The following is a 19,136-nucleotide window of genomic DNA, read 5'->3' as shown; positions in this document are numbered from 1 at the left end:
TATCTGCTAACCCATACTAGAGCAGCATGGTAGATTAAGACCTAAACCCTCTCAGTACAGGAAGCCCGTGCTCAACAATAAGCATATTTAAAGGGCTGGTATAATTATTTTTATAAATAAAGACAAATAGATACCCTCGTGTTTAAGAGAGATATACCATCTATTTATCTTTAAAAGGATGATTGGAAATAAAACACAAAACATCAGCGACACCGACTATATTTGTCCCATAAGTTGTTATAGCTTTCACACACACATCGACAAGTTTTTTAAGACCACATAGGGGCGCCGACTTGAATACAATATATTGAAACGATACATTGAATAAACTTAGTACTAACATATAGGTTGCGCTGTTGGTATATGAGTAGCTCCGTCACATACCAAGACATATCTTAACTTACGAACAGGCTGCGAATATTAATTAAACGTTATGATTCCTTTTTTTACGACATTCATAAATGTAGACACTTAAACACGACCTCTACTGTTACATCGATAACTAACATCAAGACAAAAAAATGGCTCATTGTAGCCTTCTTTCCATATAGCCGCGCATTCGTACAAGCCTCCCCCAGGACCGGTGGTACCCTCACAATATTCCCTGCTGTCCGGGGGACCTAACTAACTTGATTAAATACTGATACATCAATAACTAACATCAAGACAAAAATTGGATTATTGATACTAAGAAAAATGTTATGTTAAAATCTATTAATATGAATATTCCATACACACTTATGCTAGAATAACGTGGCCGACTGTTGACACTGGTTAAATATATGCTTAAACGGCTAATGTAAGAACAAACATACAATCTTAAGCTAACACCGAGAATTCAAAATATGTCACTATGAATTAGCCTGGTCGTTATGACCAGGCAAAGAAAGAAATCCCTTAGGTTGATCATTCCTGAACGCCGGCCCCCAGGACTTGTGTTACCCGCGCAATATACCCTGCTGTCCGGGGGGAACCAAAAGCTTTACTGTTCAATCATCGTGGGAGTGCGTGATGGTGCTGCGAACCAGTGTCGCTGGTGATGGTTATACCATTCTGGTCCTTCTTACGGTGGTGAATAGACGTCGCCCCAAATGTGCCGGCGCCGACCGCTGCTTGCTGGAGAGGCAGCGATGCCCGGCGACGAACGCTCCTCTGCCCGCCGAATCATGTTGAACCTTCACTTCAACCGATACATCTTCATATCCGGACTACATGCTTGCAGACAGACCTATCTCCTTCCCCTCGGCAAGCAAATTCTTCAACACTTCGTGAATGAATTCTGCAGAAAACAAATATTTGAACATTAAAACTTCACTATCACTGACGGGGATATTAAGTTTGAATCTAAAGGCTTATTACTGTAGGAACGCCTATTACGTTAACCAGAAGAATTACCAATTTAGAAAGAAATTCAGGGGCCCATGGCTATGTACTACCCTTCGGAAATATCCAGGGACCTTGCTGGAATAGCTCAGGTCCCCAGATATTTTCGATAGGTAGTGCGTGATTAAAATGTGAAACAAGACTGGCCTGCAGAGCTGCAGGGCGCGGCGTTAAATACCCAGAGGTCGGGCACTGCGTCACTGCACATTGCACATGCGCGACCTGCGCAGTTGGACTGTCGCATTGGCTATCCCGAATGCAGTCAATATTGATCGAATGATCCGGATATTACACAAAGGTTTCTTACACACCTAAATAGTTTTATTCTAATGGACATTTTTAATGATAGAAATAAAGGAACACACATTTACTTTTGCACCCAGGGCTAATATAATAAAATGATAAAACAAATTTATGAAAATAGTAAGGCACTACACAATATACACCATGCAAGGGAAGGCATCAAATCTCTTATTTCTTTTATACTCGCATAAATTATACACTTACCTTGGACCGCGACGACGCTTGGACAATTTCTTCTTGGCCATATTATAGATACCAACTCAGAATACCTCTCTCGTCCGGCGGTGGCTTTGATCTAATTAGACGGTGAGACTGAATTGAACGAAATTCTATCCCATACCATTCGTTCTTTGCGAATAAAGTGGCGACACAAACGGCGCCCAAAAGAAATATATAATCAATAGGGATATTCATTCATTCATTCTTTAAACGCCATGCGAATTGTGGCATCCAGCCGTATAGGGTCTGTACGGTGGAAGGACCGTAGATCGTCCATGTTTTTCTATGTTTCTTACAAAGCTTGTTGATCATAGTATAGTTTGTATGGCTATATATTGCGAGTGAGACAGAAAACACTAAGCAGGTGTTAATAAGACAATTTGGGTTTTAATCGCTAATTCTGACATCTAGCTTTCTCATGGTTTGGATAACATTAAGTAAAAGTATTCATTAGTAACAAAAGGAGGCTGTACTTAGTAATTCGTACGAAACAAAATAGTTGGAGCTCAAACTGCGCAGAATTGCAGACATGCGCATTTGCGAATGCGGATTTTAGCCCCATAAGCAGACCGGTCTCCGTGACGTAGTACCTTGGGAAGGCCATGTCCAGCAGTGGACTGCAACTTTTATAATTGATGATGCAGAAATAAAGGACGTTGCCTGGATATATAAATTTTTTTTAATCACATTTATTCTTTGTTGAAAAGACTTTTTTTTCTTTTTTTTGTAAAATATAAAACGAAGATATAAACACATCTGCCACAACGCAAAAAGAAATGAAATCTTATGAGTTTGAAGAGTTCTTTACTGCGTCTTCGAATTCCAAGGGCCAATACCATTGAGACTAAAACGTTAGGCACCGTTCCGAAGCTATACACAATCCAATGTAAAAACATAGGGTTTAAAGTTAGTAAACATATTTTTTTTGTATTACGAATTGAGTAACCTCCTTTTGAAGGGAGACGAAATACGTATCAAATAACGGACAATATGTGAGACACAATTATTAACTATCTTCGATTATATTAAAATACCAATTTCGAATCATTAGGAAAAAAAACTCCTTTTGAAGTCGGTTAAAAAGAATCAGGTCATGACTCATTGCCAAAGCGATTATGATACTAAAATACATTTTGCCCACCAATGATCAGCTAATTTATGGACATCTAGTACCCAGATCGCCAGATTCGTCTAATTGGGACTTATAATTATCACAAGTGTCGTGTATAACCACCCGAAAAAAATTATTCGAGAGTTCAATTACGGTAAATCTCCGACGCTTTGCTAACCAATCTTCGTGTTTATGTCAAAAGGGAAGTCCTTTTCTCGTTATGAAATCCGCATGATTAAACTATTCATCGTAATTTCCATAATTTTCTTTCTTCTTATATTCTTTTTGTAAGAATATTAAAAATAATATAAGAAATATTAAATTTTATCTATACTGTCATATAAAGTTTGTTTGGAAGCGCTAATCTCAAGAACTAGCTAAACCAATTTTGAGGATTTTTCCCTAAAAGCTACATTACTCTCAAGTGCAATAAGGTCCAGGAAACTTTATATTCCGAGAAAAACATTTTCACGCCTACGGAACCGCGAGCAAGACCTAGTATTCAATCAAATCAATGTCACTGATTGTTCAGGCTCTAGAGTGTTCGGTGCTCCAAAAACTGAAATAAATTACGGTCTTCGCAAAAAAAATATAAATGCGGACGCGGATACCCGCAACATTGCTACTTTGATCGGGCCTGAGATGCCGAGCCTGCCTGATTGACGACTGAAAGCATATATCTTTTGATAGCCTATCTCTGTTGCTATTTGCTCTAACATTGTTACAAACACATCACGCATTCATTCCCGAAGGGGCATGCAGCGGCGCAACCAGGGCACTGTTTCCACCAATTTTATTCCGTCCTATAATGTGATAAGAGGCGAGCCCATCGCCATATCAGGCACGAATTCCAATCTCCGGGCTGATATTGAGCAGAAATACCCAAATATCCTATGCCCGACCCGGGATTCCAACTTAACAATGATTCATGTAACGCGGATTGCAGTTCAAAAGTATATAACGATTTAAAATTTAGACTTTGTCAATCAGTTAACATAGTATAAATATAACTCAACTGTAATAAAAACCATTATTTTGTTATTATTCCTTTTTATTAGTTTCTTCAAATTACGCATACAAAAGGAGGTACATTGCTTTTTGCGGAACTTTGCACAGGGTATAATCTCAAACATCGATACATTATCTATATGTTAAACGATAAACTGTAATATTGTAACTAATTTTAAGTGCAAATGTTCCTACATTATTTCGTGTCCGTTACATCGATTTTCGCGACATTTGAATTTATGTTGTCACCGCTCTGTGCTGGGTGTTTAGAAACTCGATTAAACGGACATGTGCAAGCAGTGTTAGCGATATCGACCCATCTTATAATTCTCTTATCCATTGACCATAATTAATTACAATTTAAATGACATTGCCTCTAAGGGGCGAAACGATCGAATTTTCACCGCAACGTGCTGCCGGCAATAGGCTAAATTGACTAGCATAACCAAGTCTGCTCAACATTGTGATAGTTTTGCCAGTAAGTTGATTAAAGAAATTGCAAATTCCTAAATATTAGCATGAAATGCTTGCCGGTCGCACGTTGCCGCAAAAATGTAATTTACACGTACGTACGTAAGAGACTTACATCATCGCAAAGAAATACCCACGTATTATTTAAATATCGCATTCGCAATATAATAATGACCTATTTTAAAATTGTTGATTTGTAGCAGTCGTCGGAAAAGTATGTTTTGTTTGCTACCTATTTTTTGAAGTTGCTATAAAATTGAGCTTATTAAAGATAGGTAAAAAATTAAACCAATAGCATGAAAAAAAAAAGGGAAGAAACTAAAAGGTCGCAAAAAGAAATTGTTGTTTGACGATTACCACAAATTGGCAATTTTGGAATGGGTCATTATTTTATTAAGAGTGCGAATTATCTCTATTGTATTTAATTGACAGATCCATCAAAGGCATTGTACAAGTATAAACTTTTCTTTTCCTTCCTGTGATGTAAGACATTGATAAGGGTCCGTATCGCGTCCCACCGCCTCACATTATTGCTTTGACGAGGTCGCACGTTACATAATAATCCTTAAATATACGTTAACAGGTTTTAAATTGCGCTTTTTAATATGAAAATAATATAACCTATAAAACATAATATGTTCACAATCAATTATTTCTCGTAATAAGATTTATAAATTCAAATCAGTCGAAACGATGAAAATTATATTCTATTATCAACAATTATGATCTATTTTAAAAAAAGCATTTCCTTACCTACAGTCCGATTCGACCTGACTCAGTATTGTCGCATTATCAGTTCACTAATCTCACCAAATAAATGCTATTATGCTTTTTGTTATACTAGGGTTTAAAAATGTCTAACGTCAAAAAATATCTCTCTCCGTCCCTCGCAGCGCAAACTGTGTAAGGAAGCAGTCTACATTCTAAAATACTGGTAATGTGACAATAGTGTGTCCAAAGTACATTGAAATGTATATCCGCGCCCGATTACCCGACACCACACAAGTGTGTACCGCGAGACGGACCTAGCGGGACCTAGGGGGCCGAAAATAGACGAAGAATATGAATAAACCAACTTCACTGTAATATATTCGATTAATTAACACGTATGGGAAAAATAAATTATTAATAGTAGTGAATAAATTGCAGAGCAGTCGTTTTATCCACGCCAGAGTTGCGATGTTCGATTTCACCCCGTAATTCCCATTCGCCCCCTTCACTGATAGCAATGGACATAAAATACGCATGTAAAATTAAACTAGATAATACAAATCGATAATTTAACTAAAACATTACCGACCACCGATTAACTTAGTCTCGACTTATCGGCCACGGATAAATTTGTCATTAAATAAAATAATCAAATGTGTACATCGGAATATTTGCACCAATATACTAGACACTTTCACTTGACGCTTTTATTTATTTATACTAAAATTACTAGCAGCAGAAGCACGGCGGCCTTTAATTATAAGCCGTGGTCGGCCATTGATTAGTGCCGGCACGTAAGTGGACCGCTAGCGTGGGATGCGCAGGAGTGGACGTTGAATCTCTACGATTGATTGATATCGCAAACTATTAGCTGCCGTTGTGTACAATAGCCGACAAATAACTTGAGCACGCTACCGCTTGGTGGGTTTTTTTTACGTAACTATAGCTTCGCTAACATACAATTGGTTCGCATCATACCGTAGTGTGCTCAAATAATTTGTTGGCTAGTATAAAAGAAAAACAAGTTATTTTATGCGCATGCGCAACTGAACGTTCCACACAGCGTCCAAGTTAACGCCGACACGTTTAACTATAAATTTACTCCTACAGTTACCGCTAATGTGGAACACTGCATAACAACAATGACATACTGTGTGATGTCAAAAATTTGCCTGAAAACCACTGACCCAGTTTTCAGTCGAGTGTTCTTGAAACACGGTATATTTATAGCGTAGTCTTCTAATATATTTCTAGAAGAAAAAAAGGTACATTTTAATTATGCAGCATATCACATTTGCGTCCATTACCTAGCCAATAACTTGAACGTTCCGTTACAAAAATATAGAACTCCGACACTGAAGGCAGACAATTTTGACCGCCCGTGTCAAATGTTCTTGTATAAAAGTCATTCGCAAATATTGTACCAATTTGAATAATAAAATATTCTACAATATATTTTTTAAATATAACGAATTTCAAAACCAGTTTTGGTTTGTTTAAAAGTTTGATATTCAAAAAATAATTTTATTGTTTTTAAAACATGATCACTATAATTGTATACAATTTTAACATATAAAACATTATTTGTTATTCTTCAATAAAATGTGCCCAAGTAATGTGACGAATAAGAAAAAATATTACCCACATATCTCAATCTATTTTCATAACCAATATCTGAGCTATCAAAACTGCCATTGCCTTTAGCATCAACATAACTGAACTATATTCGACGTAATTTGCGTCACGGAATTTCCGCATAAAACGCGCAATGTATTTTATTATAACTTGCAAAAAATTCACTCGACAATCATACTGTAGCTACAAAAATAGCTGCCAAAAATTAAAACGCACGTCGACTTCAACTCCTCATTAATTTATCGTTAAAATTTATCGCAAAAAATAAAAATTTCGTCATACTACGCAAACACCCGTCCACAATACAAAATTTCGCGGAAATTACGCACCAAATACGCGACGGAAAGTACGCCACAGTCCGGCAGTTAGCATACAGTCAAATAACTTACGAACTAACAATTTACATACTGGACAGAAAGCGAGGCTCGCAAGCGATACTGATATGCGATTTTTTTTTTGTCAATCATTTACGTATTGCATTAATAATTCGAAATAGTTTATCAAAACTGAGAACACAGCGTCCGTGGAACACGTAAAAATCTGTTGTACTTTGATACTAGTTTCAATTCTATTTGGCGTGATCATATGCCCGTTATGTACAAAGTGAGTATAATAAGTATGTATTATACTATCTTTAGCAATTTGTAAATCTTTAGTTAAAGCGATCTGTACGAATTCCATGGACACTGTATGATTTAATGCAATTTTAGTATCTCGATTAAAATACAATATTCTGCTCAAACCGCGTGTTAAGTGTTGAGAGCGTGGCAAAGGTATTAAGGCCTTAGTACGAGTGAGACAGCGTATATTTATAATTACGCGTAACTAAGACTGACTGAGCGCCGTGTCCGATATTTGTAGGAGTTAGGCCCCATTATCCTTAAATTTATTCACAAAATATCAGCCGAGGTTGACAATGAAAATTGAGACGTATGACCCTACACAATAGCCTGGTCTTAGTCTGTTATAGCTATTCACTGTCTGTTTAGATTCAGTGATAATATGCTATTCTATGGTATAGGCAAAAGCGCAACTAATTCCCACGCGGAGGTCAAAACACGACAAACACCTAGATAGTATCTGTAGGACTTACACGGCAGCCCGCCAGTATATAGGTCGATTATATAAAGCTAGGGCATACAACAGGACCGCATGCATAAACATACTGCCATGACAACGCAACAAACCGCCATTTTCAATAAATGATCCATTTTTCGATCCACCTAAATTTTTTGGCTTTCTTACTAATGAATTATTTTGATTGGTTCGTTCTCGGATTTGTATTTAAGTAGATTCGGATCGTTTATTGAAAAAGGCTGAAAGTCGATAAATTTATGATGAATCTATTCCTTAAATTATAATATGAATATTTTTAAACACGTGTAAAATTATATTAGTGTGGGTACAGAACGTGCCAGCTTTAATTAACCGACCTATACAATTATTACATTTATACATTTACACATACATAATATATACTTATATTAAAAATATATAATTAGGTTAGACATTTGGCATATCTAGCACAGTCACCGCGGACGGGTCCGAGGTTTTGTGACAATGTTACAGATGGACAGAACCGGATTTTTTTTTAAGGTGCACGGTATAATGATCCTTCTACACATGATTATAAGTGGAGTGGCGTTCAATAGTCGAGTGACGAGAAATAATTATCCCTCGCCAATCGACACAACAAATTGGCACTGGGCTTAGTATAGAAAGGATTGGAATTATGTAATATTAATTATAGAATGCTATATCTACGTGCTTCATATGTACGTATATTCTAATCTGTGAATGAGTTGTCCGTAACGTTGCCTCGGAACCCCGCCACCCGCCGTCCTTAGGTACCAGACCTCGATTTTAAATATAAATATGTATTCTCTTGACTAAAATTAATCTTGTAAAGCTTTCACGTCGCTACCTATTTGTGTCGGACCGTAATGCGTTCCACGTTTAAATACAGGGTGTTACATGATAGATGCACCGAGGTAAAAAAATTCAATACGTATTTTTTTTTACTTATATTGTACGTAAAAAAAATCCAAATTATCAAAACACTAATTCTATCTATTATGAACATTCGAAAATCCAATTATTACTCTTATTTGAGTAAAAATAAATATGGCCGAAGACCGAATACTTCAAGTTTACTTACGAAATTTTGTTTTATACTTTCATAGCAGACATTCATAAAAAAATGACAAAACTCGACTAACATATATAGGGGGTCACAAAAATCGACCAACATATATAGGGGGTTACAAAAATCGATTAATGTATATAGGGGGTTAAACCGTTGCTCATTTCGACCTGCTTCGCTTGATCCATCTACCATGTCGCACCCTGTATATCGAAGCTTCTTTAATGTGCTGTAGGTATATATAAATCTATTTTGAGGACTTATTAAAGCTTGAAAGTCGATGTCACTTATAAGGAACAATGATTACCCTCGTCATGCACGCTTGGGTCATATGGACCTTATGTGATACACTTCAAACCGATGTTGACGCAACTTTAACATACTCTGACGTCACACCTTAAACGATTACGTCACGAGTCCCTAATAAACGTACACCTCAAGCATATTTACTTATTGATAGCACGCTATTGTTTTTTTTTTTTTTTGTCATCATAACACCTCAAACAAACATAGTTATCGCATTTACATAGCCAATATAAATATTTTGATATATTTCCAATCAAATATTAGTCTTATTGTCGACGGTTAAAAGGCTAATTGACTTAAACAAAATTTGTTTTAATTAACTAGTTTAAAAAAGCATAGAAAAAGGTGTTGATTTTAATTTTTTATGAAATTTAGTGTCGAATAAAAATGTCGTTTAACTAAAATGACTTAAGGTGGTAGCTCAAGGTCCATTTTCATACATTTTGTTTCGGCTTTAATCTGGGTAACTAAACAAGTATTGGCAAGTAAAGAATTTAAATTCACGTCTAGTTAGTGATTAGTTCTCGCAGTTGAAAGAAAAATGTAAAAATAATTAATAATCATGGATATTTCTGCCTTTAAAATTTCGTCATATTAAATTTTAAAGGCCGAAATATCCATGATTATTAATTATTTTACGTTTTTCTTCAACTGCGAGAACTAATCACTAACTAGACGTGAATTTAAATTCTTTACTTGCCAATACTTGTTTAGTTACCCAGATTAAAGCCGAAACAAAATGTATGAAAATGGACCTTGAGCTACCACCTTAAACGACATTTCTTTTTTTAAAATAACTAGTTTAAAAAGCATAGAAAAAAGTGTTGATTTTAAATATTTATGAAATTTAATGTCGCAATGATGTCGCTTACTCAATTACACTTTCACCCGCCGTTTGTAATCAATTAAATTTGAACATGTGTTACCGCGTGTCACTTATAAGTGTCATTTACTATTTGAAAGGCCATTATGGTGTGTTATCACTACTTTATAACAAACACTAAATTGTCAAGATAAACGCATTACTCCGCGGTACAAAACACACTTTCCAATCAGCAAAGTATTCAACGTAGGTAAAGCGTGCAATTTTTTTTTTAATTATTTATTTTTTATAAATCTATGATAAACAATGCCCCGACTGCACTCGAATCGCGTAAATCTACATATCTATACACTAAGGAAATAACATTCATAATAAAAATAGCCTTGTGTATATTACCCAATACTTTTACGGCTCAAGATTGCTTGAAGGGTTGTGGCGTCATACATAAATCTGTCTCATAAACATGCGATGACGGACAAAGTGCTTTAGTCATTGCTTTTATGTTTTTATTATTTGTCATTATTTTTATGTTTTGGAATAATAAATATTGTGTCAATGTTTTTTGGTCAAAAAATATGTCTCAGTTAATGTCATAAAAATAAAATATATTAAAAATTTAAATAAAAAAATTCGCTTAAAAATAAACAAGTTTTTTTTTTGTTCTTTATCTTTATCATAAGTTTTAGTAATATTTTTATCGTCTCGCTCCGGGGTCCGGTTTCCCGCCGAAGACGATTTGTACGCGAAGGTTAAAAAACAATTTGGTCACTAAGTTAAAAATAAAACAATTTGTTAAATAATAAATATAAAAGCACTGCAAATTTACATAACGGGAAATTAATTTTATAAAATATACTGTGTAATTAAAATTATTGAACGGAGCATTGTTGAACGTAATACAAGTCCCATATTATTGAATATTATATTGCTCAAGATAAAACTTACTACTTAAATATATTCGTCTTAAAAATTCGTCAAAATAATAAAAAGAAAAACCTTTGATCCCAACATAAAACACGTGCTCAAAATTAATACTTACATAATATTACTGTTTAATCATCCAATGAAACCTAAAGATAAGTCATTTGAAATTCAGTCACGATATTAAATAAAAAATAATAATTAACCATTACGTGAAGTATATGTTTCAATTCTGATATATATATATTTTTTATATATCTATAGTCAAATGTCCTCTACACATTAGTTTTTGTTAAAAAAAAATAAACATATACCTACATAAATAAAACAAAAACAATAATATACATCTTTGCCCTTCATTAGACATGGTTACGAGACAACCACGTGGCGTCTCACAACAGCATCGCAAACACACAAGTCGACATTTTATTGCTACCGTTGCAAGCCATTGAACGTGAGCACGGAGGACACATCCGAAACGTATTACAACTAACCGCCATTTTCAATAAACGATCCCAAACTCTTTTTCGATCTATCTCAATAATGAACCAACCAGAAACAGATTGAGATTGAGATCGTTTCTTGAAACCAGTTGCAAGCCGATAGTGTTCCGCGCGTGACGCCTCGCTGGGGTTGTACACCGATCGCAGGTTCACAGGTCGTGAGGGGCAGTTAGTCCCCGACGCCGCCGCCCGCGGCGCTGCGTCGCCTGCTGGGCAAATTTACTAATTATAATAATCCGAGTTCTATAAATCACGCATGTCCATAGAAAAAATCTTTACATTAATTTTAAAAAATATTTAGAAAAATTAAAATAATATAAGCCACAATAAAGACGAATCGATGAACACTATTACTCAAAACCAAGCCACTAGATACATACGTAAGATGTTAAAATCATTACCTTTCCTTCTTAGCCGTAGTCGGGTAAAATATGTTATTATGACCTAAGAATATTTAAAATATAAAAATAATACACATTTATTCCGCAATCTACGCTGTTAGCCAGTTTTATTACGACGTCGTTCAACAGCACCAAGATTTTCATATTTCGAGGACTCAAAAGTCGTAAACCAAAAAGTATAATTTTATAGGAGACTCATTTTAATGAGTATTATTATTTTAATAAACATTTATAATATTTACGTGGGTGCTATCGATTTTTCAATCGTATAGCTGACTTGACAGCTATCCGAATCTTTTATCACGAAAGGCTAAGGTCTACTTCGTACCTGTCAGCTGCCATGAGTGCTTGGTGCGCTTCACGCTGCGCCGAGACCTGGACTAGCTCTGCGACGGTCGCCGCTTGCTGCTCCGCTGTAATACACAACACAAACTCAATTCAATATATATAATTTTTTAATTCCCCAACATAATATAGATATTAAATATTTCTACACAATATCACTCTGGATCTGGAATTTTTGCCTACTACGGCGCTAGGCTCGCCCTTATAACATTATTGTCAAAACGCACATGGCAAAAAGTAAATTACCCACTCATCTGCTTACCCTTTTGAAGATAAATAGCGCAAAATGTGTATTTATAACCTATTATAAAGGAGGATATTACACAAGCTTCAAGTAAATTTTAATTAACAGTTATTCACTATACTATTGTATTGAACAGCTAATGCGTATACCATTTATTTGGAAGGAAAGGCTACAGTTTGACATATATGGAAAGCTTATACATTTATGTGACGAGTATAATTCACCCAGAAGTTGTGAAACAGGCCCTAAATGCTATAAACAAAGTAAAAAAAATAAAAATAAAATGGTACGCGCTGCTATAAATACTGCTAGCTTTTAACTGTATCTGAAAAAAAATAACCAAATACTTTGTGAATGTGTGCAGTGACAGCATGCTACGATATTAATTTTGAATCCCATTCAGATGACAAGCATTCGACCTGTATGTCGCATGGGGTAAAAATATGAAGAATATACGGAGGGACAAACTCACATTGAAATCACTACAAAGATATATCAACCGAATTAATAAGTATTTTTAATTATTAACATAAATTAATAGTCGAATGTTTTACTAATTAATAATAGTGCTGTGTTAATACCGCCCTCTTCTATCGAGAGGCGCGTGCCTCTTCTAGCGTGCGTGGTGTTATGAAGAATTTCGTTCTTATGAAGAATTTCTTACGGTGTTTTCCTTCACCGTTAAATCGAAGTATACATCAATAATTTTAATTAGCTCGTTTCATTATTCCAATATAAGTCTTGTCCGTATTATCCCCTCATCATTATTTACCCCAATACACAAAACTAATTTATTCTCTAAGTTAACAAGCTAAAGTTCAGTCTAATGTTTTGTAAAAATCAATACAGACGACGCGATGTCCAAAGCCTGTCATGTGAACGGACTGATGATTGCATATGCTTGTATGTGATGTCGCATGCTGTTATGTAAAACGTATCATAAGTGATGGGATTAACGATGAAAATGGTTTGACATTGACTGACACACTGCAGCGTGTAGTAATACAAACCCTGTATTATATACTGCCCCTTGCTTCACAGGTCTCCTCTACTTAGGGTTTAGGCTTACCACGTCTAGATGCCATTAAATATAAACCAAATATATAAAGATTGTTTAAGTTTCAAACTAAAAATAATGTCAGAATTAAAAAGGAAAAATATGTTAACAAAACACCTTGTCAATTAAAACTAACATAAAATTTAGAAGTTGAAAATAACTTATACAACATTATGAAGTCCAGAACGCGATAAACCCAGAATATAAGAGACCACGACCAACAAGGAACTAGTCACGACAATTGCAGAGAAATTAAAAATATAAATTTAAAAATATGGTTGCCATAAAGAACACAGTCCTTCTAGAATGCGGTGTAACAAACACGACACAAAGGTTCGTGTCGTTTAACTTTGATTGGTCAACTTACGCTTGAGACGTACTGATCTCTCGACCAATCACAATAAAATGAAACGGATGTTTGTTTTGTGTTTTTATCACGTTCTAAGGGGGCTAGGTTTTTTTTTTTATTTCGAATATATACTCCAGAAATTGAATCTGAAATGATAAATCCAAGAACCAAATAGAATACCAAGTCCAACCCAGAAAACCGCAGCCGCGACAGACATAAGAATTGGTTTATTTAGATTGTGCTAAAACAGGAATAGAAAAAGGTTTATACACAGACACCCCCTCCAGCTATACACCTGCCATAAAACAGATACGCAGCATAAAAAAAAATTAAGACTCAGCAGAGCGTGATCCTTCTATAGTCTGATAGAAAAAGCAAAGGAGTTTACATAAGGAACAAACAAAGTGGGACATATGATCCCATTATCGGTAAGTGATCATCGTTGCCCATAAATATCTGTCATAACAAAGGTATAGTGTAAAAGTGAAGAGAAACTGACGCTGACACCAATACCTTATACAAATTAACGGCAGTTTTAAATAAACGATCTCAATCTTAATCTTAGATCCGATCCCAAAAATAAACCAATAAAAATAAGTTGTTTGTGAGCACGTCAAAAATACTTTGGCTTTATTGGTCCGTTTTCGCGATGGATCGGAAAAAATGATTGTGATCATTTATTGAAAACGGCAGTACCTAAGTGAATAATGGGCTTTAGACAATATGCCTTTCTACATTCGATAACGCTAATAGAAATTTAAAAATGTACGGGAATGACAACGTAGCGATAAGTCTATGTCATTCTCACATATTTTCTGTTTTCTATTAGCGTTAACGATTGTAGATAGGTACGTTATTTAAGGCCCCATTTAAAGAAAAGTCGACGCTGAAACCAGAGAGAGGCCTAAGTGAATGTATTACCAGAGAGCGGTCTGGTGAGCCTCCGCTCGAGGCGGGCGAGGCGGCGCGCGACAGGCTCGTCACGCGACACGTCGCACGACATGTCCCGCGCGCGTCGCTGCGCCACTAGCCGCGCCCAACGCGCCTCGAACCACAGCTGCATCGCGTCGCGCTCGTCCACGTCGCACGCACTCGACGACGCTAGCGCCGCCGCACGTTTAGTACCGTACATGAATATGATCAGGTGACAATACCTCCTAACTGACATATCAACCTACACACTTAAGCCTCGTTTAGATAGAATTATTGGTATCAAAAAGTAATCCTACACAATTATTACTTAAACAGTTACCACGTGTGATCATGCGCAATGTCTAGACAAGTCTTGGCCGCGTCGACGTATACGGGTCTTATGACAAATATTCAAAAGACGATTATAGTTCCGCCTAAATGAGGCTTAAAGGCCTTACCTAAATAACTTTGTTTACGTCTGTAATAATAAAAAAATGTTTACCTTAATTAATATAACAGTAAATGACACTTAACTCAGCACAACAAAACTCTTGATAATTATTACAAACATATACAACGGTAAAGGTTGGAACGTATGAGAGGTATTGGCACATGAATTGATATCACAAATGAATCGTGAAATTTTCATAAACAGATGTTTAATAAGCGCGCAGTGGCTAGTCACCTGCTGATTGATGCAAAAGACGCTAGTACAATATGTTCACTTTCAAAGAGGCGATGCTACCTCCCTTTATATCGAAAGGTGTCTAGCACATGCGCACAAATTACAACATAATACCTTGTTAAAGACATGCATTTCGTTAATGATTTGCGGACATCATACTCTCAGAGAAGCATGATATGATCATGTTGATGGAAGCGGGCATTTTGTACGTCACTAGCAGCGTAACTACGACACATGATGGTATGAAGTTTTCAATTAGTGGCAAACGCACAAACTAATCGTTAATATTAGATTAAATTACTTTTATAATATTGTTTCAAATTATTATTATTTTGTTTATATTCAATGTGTATGTAATTTTTTTCTGATAACAAAAAGAAATATTATAATATTAATGCAATATTAACTTATTACGTTCTATAAGTGAGTTCTTTCACTAGCCATTGTACAATTGGCCAATTGTCGATTGTACATAATATCTTAAAAAATGTCTGTGAAATACAAAGATGCCACGTCCCCAATGAATCGGTCGATAAGCGATCACCGTTCGTATTACACGGGATTTTAGATGCAAAGCGTGCGTAAAATATATCCAGTCTTTCTATAACAATATTCTAAACATATATTGTTATTATTCAAATTTTACCTTGTATAATAAAGACGCTTCCCCTGGCAACTTCATTCCTCTCTAGTTACAATTAAATTCCCCAGGCATTACTCCGAAAAACGAAAATTTACTAAACAAAACAGTAAAAATACCGCATCCATTTCTTATGCACTATAAGAGAGTTAAATTTATTTATCAAGGGAGTATAATTAAACTTGACTGACCAGGTAACCGTGGCGGCGGCGACCTCTGTTCGTTGGGCAAGCAGTAACCGGCCGGGGGCGGCGGGACGGGGGGCGGCTCCGATTGCAGCGCCCCCGTCGACTTGTGCGCGTTGGAGATCCGCTGCGGCGCCTGAACACCCAAAGGAGCCATAAACAACTGCACCGAATTTCGACCAACAATATCGGAAATACCAAAGACTTGTAAAAAAAAAAAATATTTTTTTTGTTACTACTTTTTCGAATACATTTATAAATAGGTCATGCGCAGTAGGAGTTCTGGCGAAGTATTGATTGCAGGTAGGTAGTTGCACGCAATGGTTAGTGTGAACGCGCAGTATAGTTAGACACAGAGGGAGATTACACAAATTATATTTTTATTATCGAACTTTCAAACATTTTAGAACGTTAATTTCATATTTGAGGTAAATTAATAGTTCAGGATAAAAATAAAATTTTACAATGAAATTTTAAACAAAATGTGTACATAAATGGTACAGTAACCATCTTAAACTGTTAGCAGCTAAAATATTAGTCGCATAATGGAAAACCGTTACCAGACGTTTTCAATTTTAACTATCATAGAACATTAAATATTTGTTCGCAACTACCTACAACCAGCATAGGGAATAAGAGGCCTACAAAAGCATAGACATGCTCGCTGAGAAGCGATAATATTAACAAATAAAGCCAGTCACAAGACATGTATAGCGATTTATCGCCTTATTCATAAACGTTGTGTATCTAGGGACGGAGTATCGCTGTGATAACAAATCTGTTTCTCAGTGCTGACGGAATGACAGCCTTCGCAGTGCGTAGACATAGGGCCGTTGTGATTGGCTAATATTGAGATACAACTTTAATCTAGTTGGCTGTCAGACAAACAAAGCTGAACGAACAGCAAGCCGTCAGATAAACAAAGTTGAGAAACAGACTTGTTATAGCAATACTCCGTCCTTTGATAAATAACTTCTATGAATAAGAGGGATAGAAAATAAAAATGCAAAGGCGATCCAAACACGCAGAAATAAGCCTAAAAAAGAGAAAAATAGCCTACAGCAACTACATATATTGGCGTTTTGGTAACAAATATCATACGAAAATGAAATGATATTGACATTTTATAGTTTATTTATTTTATAAAAATATTTATAATGAGCAAACCATCTTATAAATAAATGTTGTTCACATCGGTTTTAGTTACAGACATAAATAAGTACAATGTTTACTGGTATCACTTAAAATGTTGGATATTTTATTGTATGAAAATTCCTATTCCTGCAAATATAATATAACAAGAATATGCCAAATTAGTTGCCGTACACTTTTTTTTAAAACACATAGTAAAAGATAACAAAGGCCGAATTAATTGCAATTTAAATACGAACGAACGAACGTTATAGCCAGCTTGCAAAGTATATATATTTTTTTGTATTCTTAGAATCTATAACCACTTTGTCAGAACTTAATCAACATCATTATCGATGTTTTATTGCAAATTATACCTTGGATTTCTAACAGCCACAATAAAATCACACATTTTGATAAACAAAAGCCTAATAAAAAAAACATCGAAAAGCAAGAAAAAAAACATTCAACAATGCAAGACACAAACAAGTAAAGAACAGTACAGAATGATGGTGTCATGCGAGATAGTGCCGCGTAATATGATGCATGCCACTCACAATACATGTACGTAATGTTTCGCTTACTTGCCACGACAGCTCCGGCTCCGAATACCACTGTAAATTCAACCAGGGTTAATGCTACCGGTGTCCTCGTCTACGGAATTTTTGTTTTGCGAATTGGCGGCGCATCGTGCGACCCGATATTGATTAAACAAAAGCCAATGACATTATAATTTTTTTCTTCTGGGATAAAGTATAGAAAAAAATCAATTTAGATCACAAAAATTTTGACTGAGAAACCGTATAGTTTTGAATTTATTGGGCAATTAAAATTGTTAAACTAAGTCAATATTTTTTGTTTATATGGTTGCCAATTCCCGGACACCGTTTTGTTAATGTCACCAATCCCAAAATACTACCTTTTTTTTTACAAAAATATACACACGTTTCTCACTTACGTACTTGTGAAATTATATACAAGATGTATAGTTATTTTTATGCTGGTGTCAACCCACACACATTTTGTCTTTCTGACCGGAATTAACTCTTGCGATCACAAATTAAATAACTAAAAAATTTTCAATGTAGGTTGACATTTGTGTAAAATCTTGCATATGAAATGAATGTGCAAGATTAATATGTCTGATATAAAAATGGTTCGTATGTAGATATTGGTAGTTAAAGCCGTGCCCACACTAGACGCATGATCGCGCGGTACCTTCGCAAACTTCATCGATCCAACTACGTACAATCAACGACAAAACTAGTTGAACAAATGCGAAACTTAAAATCGCCTATACACGTTCAGTTTAATTGATACGTGTTTATTTCTTTGTATGAATAAAGTCGCTTAATTTTATTTTTGTGAAGATTTTTTTTGGTTAGGACACAAGTGATAGCACTTTTTGAAGTTTTGAATTTGTTCAACACTTATGTCAGTGATAGTACATTCGTAAAATCACTTCAGTATAGATATGATATGATAGACTATATTAATAAAGCGACTACAGTTCGACAATCTTCAACGTAGTGCTTTAATTCTCTGGTCAAAATTTTTTTTTCCCTGATATGACAGGCGGTGAATTGAACGCCATTTTAGGTATACTCCTTATGTGGCAATTTTATGTGGCCGATCCCGAGCAAAGCAATC

General features: G+C 35.5%; 1 protein-coding gene and 1 long non-coding RNA gene across 10 annotated transcripts in view; both read right to left on the bottom strand.

Annotated features, from left to right (window-relative positions):
- Nucleotides 1-203: 203 nt before the first annotated feature.
- LOC115440544 lies at nucleotides 204-1,554 on the bottom strand. Its single transcript, XR_003938358.2, has 2 exons — nucleotides 1,396-1,554; nucleotides 204-1,279 (listed from the first exon to the last, which is right to left on the bottom strand). It is a non-coding gene; the product is annotated as an uncharacterized LOC115440544 (long non-coding RNA).
- Nucleotides 1,555-10,073: 8,519 nt separating this feature from the next.
- Nucleotides 10,074-19,136, bottom strand: part of LOC115440545 (F-actin-monooxygenase Mical) — a 44,632-nt gene continuing 35,569 nt past the window's right edge. For 2 of the 9 annotated variants that reach the window (XM_037444133.1, XM_037444137.1), the window contains exons 22-26: nucleotides 18,044-18,100; nucleotides 16,362-16,491; nucleotides 14,855-15,034; nucleotides 12,267-12,351; nucleotides 10,074-11,746 (exon numbers count right to left, since the gene is read on the bottom strand). In XM_037444133.1, coding sequence (XP_037300030.1) covers nucleotides 11,707-11,746; nucleotides 12,267-12,351; nucleotides 14,855-15,034; nucleotides 16,362-16,491; nucleotides 18,044-18,100 — 492 coding nt within the window. In that variant the 3' untranslated portion in view covers nucleotides 10,074-11,706. The remainder of the gene's footprint in view (nucleotides 11,747-12,266; nucleotides 12,352-14,854; nucleotides 15,035-16,361; nucleotides 16,492-18,043; nucleotides 18,101-19,136) is intronic. The other 7 variants (XM_037444134.1, XM_030164900.2, XM_030164902.2 and 4 more) reach the window with 7 other exon arrangements.

Source organism: Manduca sexta, chromosome 27 (genome assembly GCF_014839805.1).
Source record: "Manduca sexta isolate Smith_Timp_Sample1 chromosome 27, JHU_Msex_v1.0, whole genome shotgun sequence".
NCBI classification, from domain to species: Eukaryota; Metazoa; Arthropoda; class Insecta; order Lepidoptera; family Sphingidae; genus Manduca; species Manduca sexta.
Note: the sequence above shows the minus strand (reverse complement) of the source record. Positions and strands in the feature narration are given on the sequence as shown.